The 21,969-nt window shown below is 41.0% G+C and overlaps 1 protein-coding gene across 2 annotated transcripts in view; it reads right to left on the bottom strand.

Annotated features, from left to right (window-relative positions):
* The window catches only part of cacnb2a (calcium channel, voltage-dependent, beta 2a), a 76,968-nt gene that overhangs the window by 18,863 nt on the left and 36,136 nt on the right, over positions 1–21,969 (bottom strand). Inside the window, exons 1-2 of one of the 2 annotated variants that reach the window (XM_042510102.1) lie at positions 21,197–21,490; positions 4,994–5,113 (exon numbers count right to left, since the gene is read on the bottom strand). In XM_042510102.1, coding sequence (XP_042366036.1) covers positions 4,994–5,113; positions 21,197–21,229 — 153 coding nt within the window. In that variant the 5' untranslated portion in view covers positions 21,230–21,490. Of the gene's footprint in view, positions 1–4,993; positions 5,114–21,196; positions 21,491–21,969 lie in introns of those variants that run through there. The other variant, XM_042510101.1, reaches the window with a different exon arrangement.

Genomic DNA, 21,969 nt, shown 5'->3' with positions numbered 1-21,969 from the left:
CACAATAACCAGAACTGGATAACCGGTAAATGAAAACTGTATAATTATACTACTTCCACAAGAATTACTAGTACTACAGTTAATAATAATAATAATACATTTCATGAAGCATTTTTCATGGTGCTCAAACATAAGTCAAAATAATTACAAAAGGAGTCAATTATCACTCACATATTAAAGTATAAAATCAGCTACTGCAGGTTTAAATACTCAATATGAGATTAAGTGAGTTTCAAAGGTGAATATTTTTCACGCAGCACTTTCCCTTTCACCTTCAACCTTCAACAATGATGGATTTGCTTAGATCTAAATGCTACCTGAGATCTGTCGAGGCGATGCTCAGTGAAGCTCAGTGCTGTGAGAGTAATTCATCAGCGGCTGCAGGAGGAGCTACACAGACGGCGAGCGCTCTCTTTCATCATCACTGTCCACTGCTGCCTCATTGATATACAACAGGTGTGAAGTGACTGTGATGAACTATGAGGGATTATAGAAATAATACATTAGTGAAATCCTCCTGGAATCATTTTCCTCATGCGGACAGCAATGTAAATATTCTATGAAGGGATGGTTGTCAGCTGGATGTGTGTGTGTATGTGTGTGTTTTTCTCCACTGGAGAGATCATCCAATCCAATGTGTGCCGTGCCAGGACCCATAGAGGACAAAGCGTCCTTGGCGTTTGCATGCATTGAGTCACATGGCTGCATGAAGGTATAAGGTCCATTAGTACATAGTATGTATGTGTCTCATGGACCGCTGCCTCTTTCCTCCCTCCCAGCTGCTCTGCTCGCTCTTATCCATCATGGCCGCTTGACAGGTGAAGCTTTCTAACGCTTAATGACATTTCACAGACCTGTAGGCAATCACGCACACATACATGTCCTAACATGCCACCTTGTATCACAGGTGACTGCAGGAATTGTACATAATGGCACATTTACACTGCTGTGGAGTAGCTCTACACCTCCTGACTGCTCTGTTGCTTCTTACGTAACACAAGCCTTCATTATGGATGCCATATTGACTGCAGTGAGGGAGGGAGAAGGACAGAGGCGGAGGGTTAGAGACTGGGTAAGAAGTGTGGGAGGAGGGGAAAATGGATGGGGGAAAGAAAAGAAAAGAAGATGGACAGAGGGATAGCGGACAATGTGGTGCAAAAAAAAGGGAGCAGAGGACAGGAAGTGAGAGGACACACATTCATGGAGATAAGAAGCAGAGCAAAGATAAGACAGAGATAACCAGCTCAAGAGAAGCCCTATCTGTAACTGGGAACCCTGGGAGGCAGCGCGATGGACCACAGCCAATTAACACCACACGACGCTCATCACAATATCACATCGCACCATGAATATTTCAACAGACTGTACCTCCCAGTCCCCTCTGTGCTTACAGTGACTGAGTGAACACTTGCCCTTCCTGTGGCTGATTTGCCATGTAACGTGCCACATGCCTCTCCATTAGCAGCACGCACGGGATCTCGCACTGTAAATCACGATCCCCACATTGTTTCACCTTGGATGTTGTGGATCGATCTGAAATAAATTCTCTACAGCTACGTATGCTGGCCTCAGGCAGTACTGAGAGCCTGTAAAATGTATTATATGGCACAAAGGGAGCAATAACCTTCGTAAATTTACCGTGGGAAGATATTTCCATAATTATCCAAGGTTTCTTTAGTATATTATAAGGATACACAGTAGGTAATGATAAATGAAGGCCATTGCAGCTACCATTTATTGTAACATTTTGCCTGGAGTTAATATTCAGAGTGAAATAACACTTCTATGAGGTCACATTTATATCTACTATTATGTTTGCACTAATTCAGCAAGTCAGATTCCACATTGTATTCAAAGCTTTTTTTATTTTTTCATGGCAGCGCTTTTTTTACACTATACTACAAATGCAAGCAGCGTGAAAAGGAGCTGAGCATCTATTCTGCACAGAGCGCTACACGTTTGCCGTTTGTTTTCTGAGAGTTTCCGGTGTGGGTAGATTGTGAAACTGAATTGCCCTGTTGGGATAAATAAAGCTGTTTGAAGATCTGGACTAGGCATAAACATGGCTACACTCTGGAAAAATGACCTGCAGGTTTTTAGATATTCTGAGATAGCCTGACTTTTCGTCCCCATTATAGGTCAAACTCCAAGAATCCTTGAACCCCATATTGCAGCTGTAATGCTCCTTCTCTGGTAAATGCCAGAGAGGGAGCATTCGAGTCTCCGACCCTAAGCTGAAATAACCTCTGATCTAAGACCTGACAAAGCTTATCAAGAGCCAAATAAGACATTATACAGTTTGTTTATTACTAAGTACTTTTTTAAGGTCAATTTTAGACAGCAGTGTTAAATTTGCGTGTATGTCTTTGCAAATCCATATAATGTGTAGAAGCAACATTACAAGCATCAACTCTGTCCCCACTTCTTACGAATATCTGAGGTATGCTAGGGAAGTCATACTGAGCTACTGCCCATAGAGGCTCACAGTCAGAGAGTCTGCACTTCCTCTGACCCCGGCTCGCTCTTTCTCTGGTGGCCAGACCGCTGAGAGGCTATTTTTTACCAGTCATCTGTCATGTAAAATGCCAGCGGGGGTAATCTATGCCAGGTTATCTATAAAGCCAACTTATCTTTTTAATTAGTGAGCCAGAGAGGGTGACTCTGGAAAATAACAACATAGATCTGCTGGAATGATCAGTCTCTGCCAGCTATGAGCTACCTCCAGATACAGCACAGGAGGAAAATGTCTGCTCGAATGGATGGATCGCCGAAAGCTTAGAGACTAGCAGCTAGACACTAAACACGGAGTGAAAGACAATGGACTCATTTTTCAGGCACTTGCTCGAATTAATATGCAACAAAAGAAGCTATGCAATGAGCTGTAAAGCAGGAAGCAAACACAATGTGCACAGAAGATAGTTGAATTATTTCTTACATCAAAGACATAAATCTTGTCAGCGATTTGAGTGATTCTGTGGAAATGAGCGTTGATTGCAATTCCTGTCGCGCAAAGGCAAGCCTACTCTGCCGTGTGTGTGTTTGTTTATATGCTGCTAATTGCGGCCCAGAGCAGGCTCGGCTCGGCTCTGATAAACAGTGACGCTGATCCCTCTGAGACCCCTAACCTCTCACATCAGAAGCCCCCAAAAGCCCTTTCCTCATCTTAGGAACCAGCTGAACGTCCTGCTTTTCTCATAGTCACCATAGACAGGCCTGCAGCATTTTCCATCAATCTCACCCCAGAAAAACCATATGATTTACTGTTATTGTTTTAATGACTAAGCGTAGGTGAGATGAGGGGAAGTCCGAGATAAGAAAACTTTGCTTCAAGTCAAAATTACAGCGACTTAATAGAGAAACCTTGACCAGACTGGCCTTCTAAGTGCTCTGACGTAGACTCTGTTAAACTCAGTGTCTTCCACTGAAATACAACTGGTAACCCCCCTTACTAGACTGAGAACATGATAGCTAATTTTCCTGCCATTAAAAACATGAAGGCCCAAGAAATGAAACCAAAAAGGAAACAGATGCAGCTTTTAATTGTCCAATAACAAACCATCCAGAGTAAAGTTTACATTGCCATTTGACTGATGCCAGACTTCATTCATTCAAGCATAATAAACCAGTTTTTTTCAGTGCACATGCCCCGAATCATCATGGCTACTGCACATGTCTGACTCTCTTTACTCTGAGATTAACCAAAAAACTTCTTTCCTTTTTTTCTCAAAATAAACAGAAGTCTGTTTATATTCAGTCTCACTCACCAAAACAGTCTTTGTGTATCATGTTATTTATAGGTCATAAAACATTTGCAGAGCTGTTTTTTTTTAAATATTCATGCTTGCTATCTTGCAGTCGTCTTCTTCCATGCCTGGCACAATGTTATGCTTCTTCTCTAATCAACTGTCAATCAGTGATAAAGTGTGAAATCTAGAGATGTCACAATACCATCTTTTTCTTTATTACACCAAATCTGATACTTGAACTTGCAAACTGACCAATATACCAAGTACTGATCCGATCAATAAAGTAGCAATATTCAACAAATGATGTGCTGGTCATCCAGAACAACACATTCTTTAAATTTCTCTGATATTTTTGATGCTTTTGGCTGGTCTTTGTGGAATTTGAATGCAATACCCAAAGCTTGCTACTGCAGTGTGTCCTGTTTTTTCTCCTTAGCTGTGGTGAACTTGTCGTGCTATTTTGTGTGATGCATCTTTAGATGCTTTATGCAATCGCTGGTGTTAAAATTGGCTGCACTCGTGCCGTCCCTTGAAACTATAGCCTTGCATACTATACACGTTGCCTTTCTGCCAGTAGGACTTTCCTATATAAAATATTGCCAAATTGCTGTCATTTTGTTGGCGGCTAAGATTACATTATTAACTGGAAATCGATTCTTTGTTGCTGCTTTAAAACAGCAGTTGCCAGTGGCTGCACAGTGCAACTTGCTTTGCAAGCTACTGATTTAGAGCAGCAGAAGGGAGAATTGTTGCAGGAAAACTGTTGTTTAATGCTGGCGTGGCACTACTTCTAAGTTTAACAATAAACTACGTGGTATCAGATTGGTGAATAGACTCATACTGATCAAAATAGATCTTTGATCACAATGGGATTAAATAAAGGCTAAATAAAATGAAAAAATACCCAGTATCGGAGGCATTTCTAATATTTGTATCAGTATCTGAACAACTCTAGTGAAATCAGCGGCAGGTTTCACAGTATAAACATAACTGGAACCCACTAGTAAACACATTTTTTATAGCACTACTAGTGGGCAAAACCTCCACTGGGTACTTTTTACCCTTGAGCAGCAAAAAAGTTCTCACTTCCCACAAATGTTCTCACTGAAAAATAAAAGTAAAAGAACAAACTAGTCTGTAGCGCCTGTTCATGATGTCCCTGACACATCACTTCTGACCCCCCATAGAGCAAATGTTTCAGTGGGTATAAACTGGACAGAGTGACCTTAGCGCTGCTGGATACCAACCTTGGCCTTGTCGAGCTGTGCCTGAGCCTGTCGCTCTGCCTCTCTGCGCACTGCCTCCTTATCCTCCTCGAGGGACACATCGGAGTCTGATGGACGGCTGGTGTAGGAGTCGGCCGAACCCTGCAGAGACACAAACATTAACACTTAAGCGACACAAATATACTGAAGCAATCTGGATTCACACTTCAAAAACCACAGGTGTAGAAAGAGGTGGGCTTCATAGCATCCTGACTCAATTTGTTTTGCACTGCCCCACCTCTTCAAAGAAAAACTTTGGAGCCGAGCATCTGATCTGCAAGTTATAAATGCGCAAAGACACCCACATAGACTGAAGTAATAAACTCTGATCATCAAAGGCATCTCAGTTGTTTTCATGAACTAATGAATGTAGAGTTTGTGCTCAATAAAATGAACAGGCATGTAATTCCACTATCAATCACATTACTGCAACAACACGAGGAAACCACAGGAGCTGATTGGATCTGCAGCAAATTATGGACACTTCCTCTTATTCTGAAAAAGGCTGCCAAAGGACACAAACTGTCTGTCAAAGCATCACATACCAGCAGCTCTCAGTCTATCCTTAGCTCTCTTTCTCAGCTGCTCGCCTGCAGATTTGTCGTGATCCTTGGGTGAATAACACTGGGGGAAATGTTGAAGAACACCAGGTCCCACTATGTCTATGTGATATGTGGTTGCAACAGATCTACTCATAAACAAGGAGACATACCAAAACACACAGTTACTACAGTCCTGACTGCGGAGCATTAGTGCGGCTCACACTTCCTTTCTTGTTACATACTACATGAAAACAGATCATAAATAATTGCTGAGGTAGTTAAAGTGGTACCTGCACACTACATAAACCGTAGTGTTTACAATGCCCTACAAAGGCAGAGAACAGTTGCATCAGGAAAGCTGAAGTTATAAAGAAAAACAAAAAAAAAAAAAGGTTTTAGGTTTTCTGGCTACGGAGCAAAATATGTTTTAAACAACAAGAAAATCACTGACATATACTGTAAATAAAACCTAACTGTAGTCCATCTTTTGGGAAGTATTTGCAAACAATTCTCCATTTCTCCATTCTCTATAACTGGATTTATCAACTTCCTTATTTATGTTGGATAACAAACACATTATCAAGATGTTAGTTCATTCAAAAGGACCAATGTCAGTCACAAGAAACAACAAAGAGGTTAGAGAAGAGTATATTTGGCTTTAGGTTAGTTAGTTAGTTAGTTTAGCTAAATTGTGGTTAATTTGATGGATATTGGCTGCAATATGAATCGTGATTTGAGCAGTAATGGTAAATCTTGCATTATGTTTCATAGAACAAAAATATATAAAATAACGATGACATGAATTTTGCTGGGGTCTGTACCAAACAAGCATGCTCCCTTATGTCTGAAATATGGTTTGTAGACTGGGGCATCTCTGTAGCTAGCACAAAGCTTAATTTATAATGGTATGTTTTTAAGAATTTTAGCCTTTATCTAAAAATAAATAAATAAAATCTTAGCTCCCGCGGTTTGGGCCATACTGTGATTTTGATAATAATTTGATAATTATTATTTTGATAAGAATTTACACTACAGGATAATTTCCAAGTGCCACATATCGGCATCAGTTTATGGTAAGTCACGGTCTAAGATTAAAAGAAGGGATTTTTTAAAAAGGTGACGGCAGTGTGAGCCTTATCCTTACCTGCACGCTACTATGCCACCCACACAAGGTCTTCATTCATCTCACTGCACCATTACACTCTGCTGTCTGAGTTAAAAATAGCCTCCCTCACTCTGTGCCTGATTAGACTTACCCAGCCATCACGTACATACAAAGGAGGATGTCCTCTCCACTTACATTACCTGACTTATGTATAGAGACGATACAAGTGTTGTTACCATACATAATACACGGTGATTCATATTTATGTACTCAGTCTTACAATGAAACCCTGCTGCTCGTCTCTCATCTGCTTTGTATCCAATATGAATTGAAAGCAAGCTCATTAATTATCCATGTGTTGCTTTTGCTGTCGTCACATCCATGATCATTATAATCTCCCAGAGGATTTCAAAACATCAACAAGCATCAAAACCATGTGTGTAACACTGCTCAAGCTCGAGTTTGAATACACAGCACTCCCACATTCTGTTATTTGTCCTAACTTGGCATCATATTGCACATCAGGCTCCTTTTTATGAGCTACATTTGGCATGAAAAGTGCAGGTGAAAATACCAGGTATGATTATTCCATCAGGTCACGGCTAACGATGGGGCGTGATCGTGAACATCGTCCCAGTGGGTCAGAGGGAGGTAATGTGGAGCTCTGCCCAGAATCTGACAGCCATAACTGATAACAACATCCAGCTTTTCATCATCACCAGGCAATACACAACCGTGCCACACTGACCCCAACACTGTGGACTGATGGATGAAGTGGAGACGCACAGATACACATGCACAGGCACATAAAAAAAAAAAAGAGACGATGTAAGCACACTCAGAATCTGCTTACACAGGCATCGGAGCTCTTGACGCGACCTCCCTTGGCTCGTTTCAGCAAGCGGATCCAGGTGGCCTTCATCAGCCACACTGGTCATTCAGTGTCCTGAGCTGCTGCCCCCCACTGCTACTGCTAAACTACACCTGACTGCACTGCTGTGGTCACTTTTGCACCAGTGCTGCAGCGACCGCTCTGGCTACAGGTACATTCAACACTGTGGCACCATGGACAGCTGGTTCCTGTTACACCTTGGCTGTAAATGCTACCTTCATCTCTGGGTAAATAAAAAGCTTTGGAGTTAGGGCTCCTTGTTTTGCTGCAGCTCCAGCTAGCCCTGCTGCTATCTGTAGAGCCACAGCTCCTGCTCCTCCTGCTGCTGCTGCCGCTGCCAAAGATGGGGAATCCACAGGAGCTCTCTGCCCCACGCATAATCTCAGCAGCTCTCTCTCTGTCTGCCCCAATCTCCTTGAGTGCTCAGACTGCCGCTGCAGGTGCTGAAGCTGGCTCCCAGTGCAAGTCAGGTGGCAGCGATGCTTCTCAGCCTCCCGCTCAAGCTCCAGCCTCGATCTCCTCCTCCTCCTCCTCCTCCTCCTCCTCCGCTGTAGCCTCCCCGTGCTGCTCCACAAGCAATGGATAACAGCAGTTTATCTACACGCGTCCTGGTGTGGCTGCCTGTGAGCGACTCTCCTCCTGATGCTAATGAAGCTGCTGCCTCTCAGGTGCTGCAAGCCCCCTCTTTCTCACTCTGTGTCTCGGCTTGTCAATGCATGTCCTGCACACTCCTTCTGTGATTCTGCCTTTCTATCTCTGTCTCAACACACCCCTCCTTCTCTTCCTCTGTCACTCCCCACATTTTTTTCCCTTCACCCCTCACAGACAGTCCATCTGCTCATTGTGTCTCTGCAGTGCTGGAATGTGCATGTGCTATATGGACACTGTTTATGCGTCGACTATGTGTTTATTTGTTGTAATTTAACAAAAGAAAAAATATAGTAAAAAACAAACAAACTAGGGATATCCAGATCGGATCAGAAAGATCGGTATTAGCCCGATCAACGCATTTTTTAAGTGATTGGGATCAGTTATTTTGAGCTTGCTCCTCACTCATTCCTTTATTTATGTCTGCAGTCACACAGGTGTCATAAACTGAGAGGACGATTTGCAGTAGATATTCAGGTTTTATTGTGATGCTGCCACTCCAATAAGCTGATTTTTTTTCCTGTTCAACTTAAGCCCGGTATACACTGTGCCATTCTGGGGTGTCCCAGACAAAAGATTACCATCGTGAAAGAAACATGGCGATATCTTTGGTCGTGGCTCCTACATCCCACAGTGAGAAGGTTCAAAGATGGGCGTTATCACAGTCTGGGAATAAAATTCTGACACTGTCAGATATTTGGGATGACTCACTGTTTGTCTGCTGTTACGACCTACAGCCGCGTGAGATGGTATTTCAGGCAAATCGAAAAAGCCATGTTTCTCAAAACTGCAATGGAAACACTTTTTGGGCTTTTATAGGTCACATGATGCTATGGCTGTGCTTGCTTTCAGCACTGAGGCGGCGTGGATGGATGACGTATGGCGACAACGCTTTGTGGATCATACCCATGTCTTCTCCAAAAACATGGGCCATAACACAAGGCTATGATCCACATTTACTGCCCCACATCTTCTCCAACATGGTTGTGCTGTAGTCAAACATTTGCTCTTAAACTGTCATCCAGATCCTGATTATATTCTACCAACAGCTCCAAGTACGTGACTGTGTTTTGTTCTTTTTACATTTAAGCAAACTACATTCACCCTGATAAAAGCTTTATAGCTGTTGAACAAAAAAGGCGTCACATTGCTGTCGTCTCAGGGGTGAGGAGCTTGTTTACTCCAGCTGCTCACTTTTATCATGCATCATATTAGGGCTGTAATCATTATTCTTATTATCGATTCACAGATGCACTGCCTCTCAAACTTTCCCTTTCAAGCCCTCCCTCTGGAAGCTAAAAATAATTCACTTCCCCCTAACCCTGTGTTGTAATTTTTATCAGCCAAAAACAACATTGGGGAGACTAAAGCAACAAGACAAGCAGAGCTGAAGTTTACTGGAACAACATTATCGGGAACATGGGTTGGATGTTTCTTTTATATTTCTGAATGGTTACTGGTGCAAAAAGCTCATCAGACACAAGACAAGGCTCTCCTGCTGTACAGACAATAAACATTAGAGCTCAATATGCATGGACTCTACTGCAGTGTTTGCTTAGTAAGCCTCACCTAAATAAATCTTGATTGTCTAATTTGAGTAGAGCTGAATAGATGAAATGTAAGAATGTTTTTAAGCAAGAATAAAAAAACATTATCCAGTACCATGCATCTTGAATGTTTTGGTGTTGTTTTTCTTCTTACAGATGTTATTTTGTTTTACATGATTTTAAATTGAATAGCTTTGAAATTTGGATGATTGGTCAGACAAAATGAGCGATTTGAATATGCTACTTTTCCCTCAGAAAAATTGCGATCAGACATTTCTCACTGTTTTCTGACAAAAAGTTGCAACAGTAAGGGATTGAGGGTATGGAAACTGTCTCAGAAAATGTTGTGGTTTCACAGTATCACAGTATTATTACACATTATTATTATTATTAAGGAAATGAAACCAGAAGAGTTCTGTGTTGAACGGACGCTTCATTGCTATAATTTGAACTTGAAACCATTTTTATCATTGAAGTATTTCTAAAAAGTCTACATTTTGAAAATAATTTAAGTTTAGGATTCTCTTGCACTTTTTTCAATACATAGATAAGTATACATAATATAACCACTAATATTTATAACCACAGTATACCTTAACACTGATACACTGCTGCAGCCCTAGTCTAAAATGTTATAGGAAAAGAAACAAAACAAATGATCAGTTCATAATCAATTGAAATTAGAGCAGGAACAATTATGTGAATAGATTAGTCAATTAAGAGAACCTTTATTGCAGATAACTCATAATTAATAATTTATTCATTTCTCAAGCAAAAATGCAAAAAATGACCTAGTTTTAGCTTCACCAATAAAATGATTCTCCACTTTTCTCTGTCATATGTGAGAGTAAACAGAATATATTTGAGTGTTGGACTGCTGGTCAAACAAAATTTGTGTGAGAGACAATGAAAGAAAAAGAAATAAGAGGGAAATATACTGTATCTTAAAAAAAACAAACATCATGTCTTTGTTGCTCTGGCCTCAGCATTAGGGATTCTGAGGTAAAAGCTGCTCTAAATCCTCGCCTGTCAGATCAGCAGTGATTCATTACATGTGAGCGGCGCACCGCCAAGCCACACAGGACAAATGAGAATAATTACAGCGTTAATTAAAAATTTCCCATCCTCATAAAAGGAACAGCCAAAGTTAAATCCTACAGAAGGATTATTCAAAATGTCCCCTTTATTTGTACTGCTGCACCACCGACGCATGACGCACCTCGTTCTGACCCGTCATAAGGTTGTGTGAGGTCAGAGGAGTCAGAGGGTCGGCCCGTGGGACCAGCGGTTGAAATAGGCTCTCTAGTTTATGACCAGCAGTCACTCCCCGAGGAGCACTAACTGTAGATCAAAGGATGACATGCTAATCAGTGGTGCTTATCATAACCAATCAATGACACGCCTCCATCTGCTCGGGGTCTTTTCAACAAGACACGTGCACTTAAAAATGACACATCTTACGTGAAAGGAAAGGCTGGGGGAGGAGAATGTGATTTTAGCTCATTAAGACCAATTACCCTAACGAGGTGGGCGATTAAGTGAGGTAGAGTATGTTTTGAACATAGATGGAGGACATGAAAATATGTATCCATCCATCCATATTCAATCATAACTTCAAGTTAGCGCTGTGAAACAATTAATTTTTTATCGTGATTAATGGCAGAATTTCAGTAGTTAATCGCATTTTGAAATCACTTTTTCAATTCCATTATTTTGCATTATTAAACAGTCATGAAGTCCATATTGAGATAGTCCTAATTAGGAATCAAATGACAACATAATGCTGCATGGGACGAACATAAAGTGGGCGTGTCTGTAAAGGGGAGACTCATCTGTACCCAGAGAACCCATTTTCATTCGGGTATCTTGAGGTCAGAGGTCAAGGATCCCCCTGAAATGGCCATGGCCAAATTTGTTGTGTTATTCGTCCCCCTTCCTGAGAAGCTTGCATGACATGGTTGGTACCACTGTATTCCTTGGGTTGGCACCAGATCATCACTTTAGCCTTAAAACTCAGCCTATACAGCATCTTAAAGACAGAAATGTTGGCCATTGATTAAAAAAAAGAGTTTAATTGCATTGCGAGTAACACGTTAACACCGACAGCCCTACTTTACACATCTTTACTCATCTCAACCCCAACAGCAGCTTTGCCTGTTTTTTTAAAACATGCTACGGTCACATATGTTTCCATGCGGTGTGTTGACAGTAGCCTCCGGAGCTCTCAGGGCGGGGCACAGATGCTCTGAACGTGGAGCCGTGGAGCCCAGAGATGAGACTGGTGGAGCTGTGAAGGCTGCGCTCTGATAGCAACGCTGACAAAGACTCACAGCGACAGAACAAGCCTCCGGCTTCCTGACATGACTGACCTCTAGACCCGCTGCCACACTGATACTGACAGCACTGTGTCACCCGCACAAAGGCCACTAATAATAATCTAACAGCAGTATGATACTGCTTAGGTCCGTGAGGAGAGGTGCCCTTTCTTTGGGCTCACTCAGCAGACCGAGAATCACAGATCCATTCAAAGAAGCAGGAATCTGGTGCCTTGCACAAAGACGTCTCCACACAGCTGACTCTTGAAAACCTTGTAAGCTTTACTTACTATCTTACTTGTAAATCTTCTAAAGGTAAACTAATCTGTATTTTCATCACTTATGACCTACTAGTTGTGTGTTGGCGAGGCAAAATACCTAACAAGAGTGGATCTGGGGTTGGTTTTTACTTTTATTCTCGCTTTACAAACAGTAATCAACAATGCTGCATAGCATACCTTTAAAGAAGTATTTCACAGCTGTTCTCAGCAAAACCCTGCATCACATTTGATGGCGGTTTCCTTTTTAGCCAAACTTGGGATGACAATTTTTGTTAGAGCATCGGTTTAGTCATGACTGAAAACTCTAAACAACTGTTGGATGGATGATAATGAAATTTTGTACAAATGAATGATAATGACTTGTTTTTGTTTTTAATAACATGTCTGAACAATTATCAAATAGACTGACATGAAATTTGCTACATATATCCATGTTCCCCAGTGGATGAATTCAAAGTTTTCACTCATTCTGTGAAATGTTGTTATCATCTGCTAAATGGATTGGAGCAAAATTTGGTACACGTATATTGTTTAGGGATTCTTTGACCTTTCCTCTACCTCCAAAATGAGGTTAAAAAAAATGGGATTTTAAGTGAAATAGACTGCTTTTAAAGACATTAGTATTTTCCACAGGATAAATTTCCTTTGACTTTCTGTCGACCGCTCTTCAGGTCAGAATTTTAATTCATCAACCAAACACATACTGAGCACTTTTTGATTCATGCTAATTAGCAAATATTATGCTAAAACACACTTAACTAAATGGTGATCATGACATACATTATACCTACGACATTAAATGTTGCAGAGTTACAGTCCCATCCACTAATACGCCCTCTAAACCTTTTACCTTGCCACATAAACACCACAGTACTTAATGCATTAGCCCTGAAAGTTGGCATTGGGCCGAAATCGAGTTCTGCAGAATTGTCTTAAATTAATCGCACTTTATAAAGAAAATGGGCTGCAAATCTGAACTGGCAACATTTGGAGACAGAACAGACAAACAGGAAAGCTGGCCGTCTATTTGCATTCTTCAGAGAAAGAGAGATGGAGGGAATTGAAAAAGCAATTGTCCTGTGATCTCTATACCGTTCTTATTGATTCATTTGGACAGAGGTCCTTGCTGTAAGACCACCAGTGACCTCTACATGCAGCAGTAGCATGGTCGATCATTAAGTTAGGACATTACAAATCACTGTGGTTATTACCACAGGAGGCTGTGAGTCAGACACTGCTGCCTCCTGTGTCTAAAAGAATCACTTTTAGCGGATGAAGCTGTTACACCGAGGAATTTCTTTGATGTGAAAGCTTCCATTTTCATTTTTAGCCACTATAGGAGTTATTCTCTATATGTATCCACTATAAAAATGGAGAGCTGTAGTCATGCAGAAAATAATGGCTGTGCATGTGAGCCATAAAGTGCTCTCATGGTCAAGTAGTCCTTGCCAAGATCTCCTCTGTCTTCTACATCAGTTCTTACACTAAGACTGCTGCTTCTTTCCTTCCACTCAGACCACACTGCAAACTCACTTACGACTTGTTTACTGTTGCTAATTTTATTTTTCATGCACGTTCACATTGATGTTTCCTCTCCCTGCAGTGCCCCAAACGTTACCTCACTCTTTCTTCTTCCATTCACACTTCTTTTCACCTTTTTCCATTTTATATCATCCCATACTGACCCCGTACTCTGCTGCTCTCACTCATGTCTCCCTAGGGATTACAAATGGCGTCCTTGCCTCTATAGTTTGCTCAGAAAGAGAAAGGACAGTAACGTGCATCTCTTGCATTTTCTAGAAAATAAATCCCAAGCGCTTATGACTGGTAGTGACTCATTCATATTTCGTCAAAAATAACACTGGTTCTCGTCAGTGTCATCACTATGCCCTACTAAAACGCACAGATGTTTTCAATCATCCTTTAACAGCAACACAAGTACATAAGATGGTGCTTATTCTAAACATTACAATGGCTCATACATTATCATTGCAAGTATGTCAAAATTAAACTAAAGGCAAAGCTGTACACCATTATTAGGGGTAAGGGAAAAAATACTCTTAGCAGTGTTATCTTCAAGCCCATTCAAACTGAGACAAAATCATGACATTGGCATTGCAGAGGGGAACTGTATATGTAGGAATTTTCCTTTGTTTTCTATGAGCAAATAAATACAATCACTAAAAGAGCTGCAATCAACCTAACTCCTTGTTTTTCTTGCACAGGCAAAATATCCCTGCAGTTGTGGTCTTCAAAATAAAATCTTCTTTATCCAAAATGGAGACAAGACCAAGTAAAAATGCTGTGTAAAATGTAAGAAAGGTTTCCATTTTATTGTAATGATCATGGAAGAAAATTCATGTCTGTTATAAATAACTATATTTTACAATTAGCAAGAGGTCACAAAAAGAAAAAAAATCACATATAGATAGCTATCAAAAATTTTGACTCATCAAAAAGCACCAAACATTTTTTTATAATTGCATCATAGCCCCCTTACTTGGGATGAGTACTAATTGTAAGGTGCCAAAAGATTCCCAACCCCGTAGCCTCACAGAGATGTTAATCTTGCTCTAAACTCTGTGTTGTTTCATATAAAGTACCATGCGTGTACCAACAGATAGCATTTCTTGGCAGAGTATTAACTACACTATATTCTAGAGAATAATATGTCCTGCTTTAGCCGGGACACGTAGTGACACAGTGCCGTAATCCTGCCATATAAAAGGAAATAGAAGCAAAGTAAAAATAGCCAAGAGTTCAAGTGGTATGAATGACCCCGCAGTTTCCTGTCCAGCTTTTAAATTTCACCATCTAGTGAAGTGAGTTTCATCTTAAACTTCAGACCTGCCAACAAAATTATCAAAACAGCCAAAATTCAGGCGAGCGTCAGCAGTGAATCTAATGTGGCAGCGTGGTCGGACTGCACAGTATACCTCACATTATGCATCATGATTGAAGAATGAAGATCACTGCTCGTGCCAAGTCATGTTCAGTTCTGGCTGACGGACTGTGGCCGGCTGCAGTGGGCTGACAATAGGCTGAGCGAGTGTGCGAGCAGTTTCAGGCTTGGCATGACTCATTCTTGGCTGGAACCAAAGCCTCTTTTCCAGCCATCTGTCCATCACTGCCACTTCACTCAGCGCAGCAACACAAAGTCAATTAAATCATCGGTCCACAAACGGCGTCTCCTTCGTCACGCAAAGACAATAAGAGCCAACATGACAGCCAAGAGTGAGAGATGTGCGACTGCTACAAGGAATAGTTACCAATATTTAACACGGAGGATTTGATACCAAGTGCGCAAGAGAGTGAAGGAAAAACAGACTGTCTGTACATCTGTGAAGGAAAAATAAAGTGAGTGTGAGAGAAGTGAGCAGAGAGATAGAAGAGGGGGAGGAGTAATGATCGCTCTGGCGTGGCAAAAGAGGGATTGGCCGCATGGACGTCAAGGTGACACTGACAGGCCTATGAAAAAAGTGTTTACCCAGCATCCCATGATGTGCCAGTGCATTAGATAAGTGCATCATCCCATCGAGGTGATGGACTCACTGGCTGCCAATCACATGATCTAAGAGCGCTCTGATGCTACCTAGAAACTTAGAAACGAACCACATGGTTAGGGGACTTAAAAACTAGATTCACATTTTGAATTTGTTCTTATATAAACAAGCTTTTGTGCACACACATCTATTACTATTATAAAAGTTAAACATAGAAAAAAATCCACAACGCTGAAAAGGAGTGGAACAAGGATGAAAAACAACTTCAAACAATTATAAATCATTCTTAAAAAGACTCAAAAAATAAGGCAGAAAATAAATTAAAAATTCACATTTTTCCTTTTACTTGTAGTGCTATTTTTTTTTATTATGTCATTGTCGTTATGTATAGTTTTTTACCATTCTACTCTGTGCGGCTGACAAATTGCCCCTCAGGGACGAATAAAGTGTTTTGAATTTAATTTAATTGAAAATTGAATTTATCAATCTAGATTATTTCGGTTTGAGTTGCTGAGTGTTGGAAATATCAGTCATACAGATGGTGGCCGTCTCTCCAACATAATGGAACTAGATGGCACTTGGCTTGTGGTGCTCAAAGTGCCAAAAAAAATACATCTGAAAATGTCAACAGTAATTTCTCTTCCCAGAAATCGTGACTTCATTACTCAAGACAAGCCACAAACCTTGCTGTAAGCAGTTTCATGTAAGAACTATTTTCTTTCCACCGAACTACACACTTACATTTCAAGGTTAGGGTTACATTTCCCGGACCACCATGCTTAAAACATCTGCCACGACAATTAGATTTTCAATTTTTTAGGTCAAAAAGCTATATATTGTTCAGTTATTCATTGCACTGCACTCTTGGAGCACAAAATGTACTCTGGGTACAGATGGAGCAGTAGAAGGTTAAGGCACATTGAGCAGGAAACTTGTCCGTTTATTCTGCTGGATCTAAAAGCTTGCACTCACTCGCAACAGCTGCTCCTCTCATCCATCAGTCTAATCTGAGCCGATCGACAGATCAATTATGCATCACAAGGGTAACAAACTGTTGCTGAGGAAAAAAGAAACTAATGGAAAGCTCCACCTGCGCTGCGTTCACAGACCGTAGAGAGGGGATACAAAATGATACAAAGGGGCACACATTTTGACCTGGTGACTGAATTCAGATGTTTACAAACATCATTGGGATTCACTCTCTGGACACCATGCTTATCCACCCAAACCGTGGCAATCCATTTAACAGTTGTAGCAACAATTCACTAAAAAACAAAAAATGTCAACCTGCTGGTGGGACCAAAGGAAAAGTCTGCAGGATTCATCCCCTGGTGAACATTAGTGTCTGTATCGGGTAGTTGCTGACATATTTCAGCCTGGGTCAAAGTTGGTCATTGCTAGATTTCAGATTCTGGCACAAAATATTCCCAACCCCCTCTGTTGTGTATCTGGCAACGCACGGATCCTAAAGTTACTCAGCTAACTACTGTCCTGGCATGCATACTACTGTACATCGTTTTTGCAGATCCGTGCACACGAAGATCATTCTCACAATGTTATCATATGGATGCAGATTTCTTTTTTAAATGCAAAGGAAAGGTTTCTCCATTTTTAGTAGGTCTGTTTTCATGTCAACATGGCCTAAATGCTGATAATGGTAAGCTAACCCACAAAACCACATACAGCTTAAAAATTTTTAGGTGCTGTTCTGGGTTACATGTACTGAACATGTACTGTTTGGTGTGGCACCTGACAGAGAGTGACGGGACCCATACAACTTCAAAATATGTGCTAATCCTTTTTTTCCCAGTCAGTAATACCTGCAGCCAGCAGCAGCAGTCCCTTGAGGGGCATTGCCTCATTTACAGTGAATCCCCTCACAGCGAGATCTAGTTTATCTCGCAGTTCCTTCCCTCTCAGGTCCCTCTGTGGAAACACAGCACCATAATAGGATGACGGCTGATCAAGGGGAATACAGTGAGAGAGGCCAGGGGCTGCTCTGCGCTGCTATTTTGTGCTTGCGTCATCAATATCCTGGCAGTTTCCTGGTGTATGAAGCGAGCTGCGGATGATTGATGAGAACGAGCTAAGAGAGCAGAACGAGCTGCTAACCATCCTCAGTGGAGCAAAACATACCATCCGACAAATGGGACCATGCTCTGGTAAAATGATTTCAGCTTCATTTATTTTATTTTATACAGAGATAAATTATATACTCTGGACCAGTTCCTGGCAAAAATTGTGATTCATGTAAAATTGATCTCGCTGCTGCAAGGGGCAAGGGGATTTCCCAGAAGTCAGTGAAAAAGTAAACAAAGCACTCTCTAAAGGAAGCCCACATAAGGTCAATTTAGACATTTTTTTAATATTAATTATTAAAGTCTAGATTCTTTCCAAACATAAAAACTCTGAATCTACTGAGTTGACCTTGGTGCTTAAAAATGTCATCATATCCAAAACCCCCAAAATGTTCAGTTTATAATCATATATGACAAATAAAAGCACCAAATAATCACATTTAAAAAGAAGTAATTCTGACAGTTTTGCTTTAGAAATGAGTGAAACAATTAATTGATTATCAAAATAGTTGATCATTTTTTGTTGATCTATTGATTATTATTTAAACTCCATGAATTTGTTTAATTTAATTATTCAAAATGATGATTGTTAGCAATCATATAACTAGGGCAAATACAAGTTTTGGGGAATTGAAGCTTCAGTGATAAATATGCAAAGACGAGAATATCAGTCTGCACACCTAAAATATCGTGACAGTCTCTTTATCGGCACGCAGGTTGCACATTTCTGCCCACATAATAGCTGTAAAAAAAATAATACTTTACAATACGGCTAAGCTGCTACTCACAGTTTCCAGGTAAGCTTGTTGTAGATTTGTGAAATACCAGTTTCCGTTGGCATATCCGGGAGTAGATTTTTGGGGGTCAAAACTGCGAATTCTCAAACTTTTCCAGACACTTGACTTTCTAAACATCTTGCTAGCGTGTCGGTAAGCCTGTCACATGTGGACAAAATGTCCCAGTTTCGTAGTGCTAGACTGTGAGGCGGAGTCACACAATTATGACTAAGTTTTAATTTAAGTAAAGTAGCATAACAAATAATGCAGAATAAGTAATTCTTTGTTAATGGGCTATTTGGGATTTTGGGGGCAATTCATATACATTTTGACATTGATTGCCAACTAAATTTCAGGTTTATACACCTTTTCATCACTTTATTATTGCCACTGCAGACCCACACAGTCATCATTCATGCTGATTAGAACCTTACTTATATTAATGCTGAATTGAAAGAAAGATAACTATCTTATTTATCCAAATATGGATATGTTTTAAATATGTTAAATACTCTTGTCAAATGTGATATTCAAACTGAAATACCAAGGCTCATTTATACTCCCTCAATGTACAAAAATAGAACTGCTCATTTCAAACGTACTCGTCACTGCCCTAATACTTCGATGCCTCTTTTTACCTCTTTTATAATGGTATTGATTTGGGCTGTCAAACAATTCATTTTTCGAACCGCAATTAGCAATCAAATGACAACAAAAAACATGGGGACTAGCATGAAGTGGGTCTGTAAAGAGGAGACTTATGGGGACCAGTAGAACCCATTTTCATTCAGATATCTTGAAGTCAGAGGTCAAGGGACCCCTGTGTAATGACCATGATGTTTTATTCATCGCCAAAATTTAGCTTAACTTTGGAGTCTTTTTTTAGTCAACTTCCTAAAAAAAAAGATTCCTCAGGTCCTCGAGTTTCATATGAAACCAGCATCATTGCTCAAGATTTTAAAACTCAGCCCAGTAGAAAGCTGGTGATTATGCCATTTTAAAAAAACAAAAAAACACAAACGTTGTATATGCACCTAAATTACATTACTAATAATGCGTTACTGCTGACAGCCCTATAGATTCATCCAACACACTAGAGCACAGAGTCAAAAATTTCTGACAACAAACACCACAACAGTGCAGGAGCTCATAGTAATGCACCTTTTAACAGAGGCAGCGTCGCAGACGGTGGCGGTCTGTGAAGCTACTCAATATATTGCGACATGTGCTTTGAGAATTCGTTTCACTGTTTTCTCCGTATCTGTAAGCTTTCAATAGCGTCCATACACATATCTAACGTTGAGCATTTCTGCGCATGTTGTGCTGTACACGGTGTATTACTTTACTCCCAGGGGACATATCACATGAATACCTAAAAGTACAACTCCTGAACAGATCCCTGATCAAATCAAACAGGAGCGTCTGTATGTGTGTATGCGTGTGTGTTTGTGTGTGTGTAATTGGTTTCCAAGGACATGAATGAATAACAACAACAACAACAGTATCTGCTGCGCACAAACACTCAAAACATGGACACATCACAGACACATATGCACACTATAGCACAAAATAATATAGGATTTAACAGTTTTACTGGGTCGGCTCTCATCACTCATGTAGTCGTTCTTATTACAGACTTGCTTCAGGTTAACCCACAGTGTTTCCCACCACTTATTTCACAGTTAGACAGTAACATTCAGGGATATATTCTGTAAAGTCCAGCTCTAACTCTTAATTGAATCCATTGATGTTTACACAGTGAAATATACAAACAAAGACCCAGTCTGCTTGAAATCAGTCTGACATGTCTAGTATCTTGACTAAAAAATTTTCAGACTTGCTTTTAGAGGCTGATTAGACAATAAAACGGGTGTGGCTGATGAAAATTACTGATTACTATCAGAGGAAAATATTTCACCACCATATCATTCACACATACACATACACACACGCACACACACTGCAGGAAATGTTTGAAATGCTAACTAGAAACTTGCATGCACAGGACGTCCACTTCTCTGTGTGGCTCTTCTGGTGAAGAAACACTTTTTCTTTGAGTCAAACCAAGTTTCTTGCTTTCTGCCGGCCTCTGTACCCCAGCTTTTTACTTGCCTTCCCTCTCTCTGCTTGTTAACCACTGTTTCAGCTCCTCACTTTAAGCTAGCACTGGTCATGCAGCGGTGCTCGCAAATTCAGACAAGATGCTTCAATGAGCGTCGTCGTCTCAAAACAGCACACTGCGAGAGAGGCACAGTGTGCATCTTGAGCATGACTCTCAATAACTTTCAGGCAAAGCGGCAGCGAGGGAGAAAAATAGGAAGTGAATGATAACGCCCCTTTAAACTCTGCACTAATAACCTCCATTCTCCTGCAGTCCGAGACCTTCCTCTTTGTTCAGAGGGTAGAGGGAAAGAGGAGTGAGAGGTACAAAAGTTAGGCTGTGAAAAGTGTGAAAGGAAGCTGTTTGAGTTGCAGAAAGCATGTTTACTCAAACTTACCAGATCTGACTCCTCACTGCCGGAGTGATACATTTCTGCCCTACCCGACTCTGCTGTTCAGCCCGGCTGGGAGAAAATCTCCTCAGCTGCTGCCCATCTCCTCTCGGAGCGCAGGAACTCCTAGCAGCTCGACTGCTTCACTCCTACAAATCCCCTTGTCCCGGCTCCAGAGGGGGACGGCTTTGCCTCCGTAGCCCAAGCAGAGAAAGTTGGAGCTGGAGGAAAGAAGTTAGCTTCTCTCAGCCCTTCTTTGGCCTACTTTAGTCCCTGAGAGGCAGAGAAAAGACCAGCGTCTTTCCCACGCTGGGAGAACACTCCTTCAGAGTGCCGCAACCGTCCTCCAGCCCCAAAAACAAGCCCCCCTGCCCCTCTCCCCTCTCCCCTCCCACACACACACACACACACATATATACACTCTGTCTGCACACACACACAGAGCCAGTTAGCAAGTAAGATATCTGGCCAACAGGGCCGGCCTGAAAATTCCAGAAAGCACCAAAAGCAGCTGCAGAAGCTTTTTATGTCTGTGTGCGAGTGTGTGATCTGGGGAGTTTACATGTGTTTCCTTAAAGAGGTTACACTCGGAGCGGAGGAAGGCTAAAAGATTTGAACTGACTGTATCGTCTCGACACATGTTGTTGAGACCAAAAACGTCAGGAAGTAATTATCTTCACTACATTGACGAAATGCCATATTTGCTTTCATCATCAAGGGGACCAAAGTCATTGAAACTTTCCGTTTGGTCATTTGATGGTACACCATTAACCCAGCGT

This window comes from Plectropomus leopardus, chromosome 21 (assembly GCF_008729295.1).
Source record: "Plectropomus leopardus isolate mb chromosome 21, YSFRI_Pleo_2.0, whole genome shotgun sequence".
NCBI classification, from domain to species: Eukaryota; Metazoa; Chordata; class Actinopteri; order Perciformes; family Serranidae; genus Plectropomus; species Plectropomus leopardus.
Note: the sequence above shows the minus strand (reverse complement) of the source record. Positions and strands in the feature narration are given on the sequence as shown.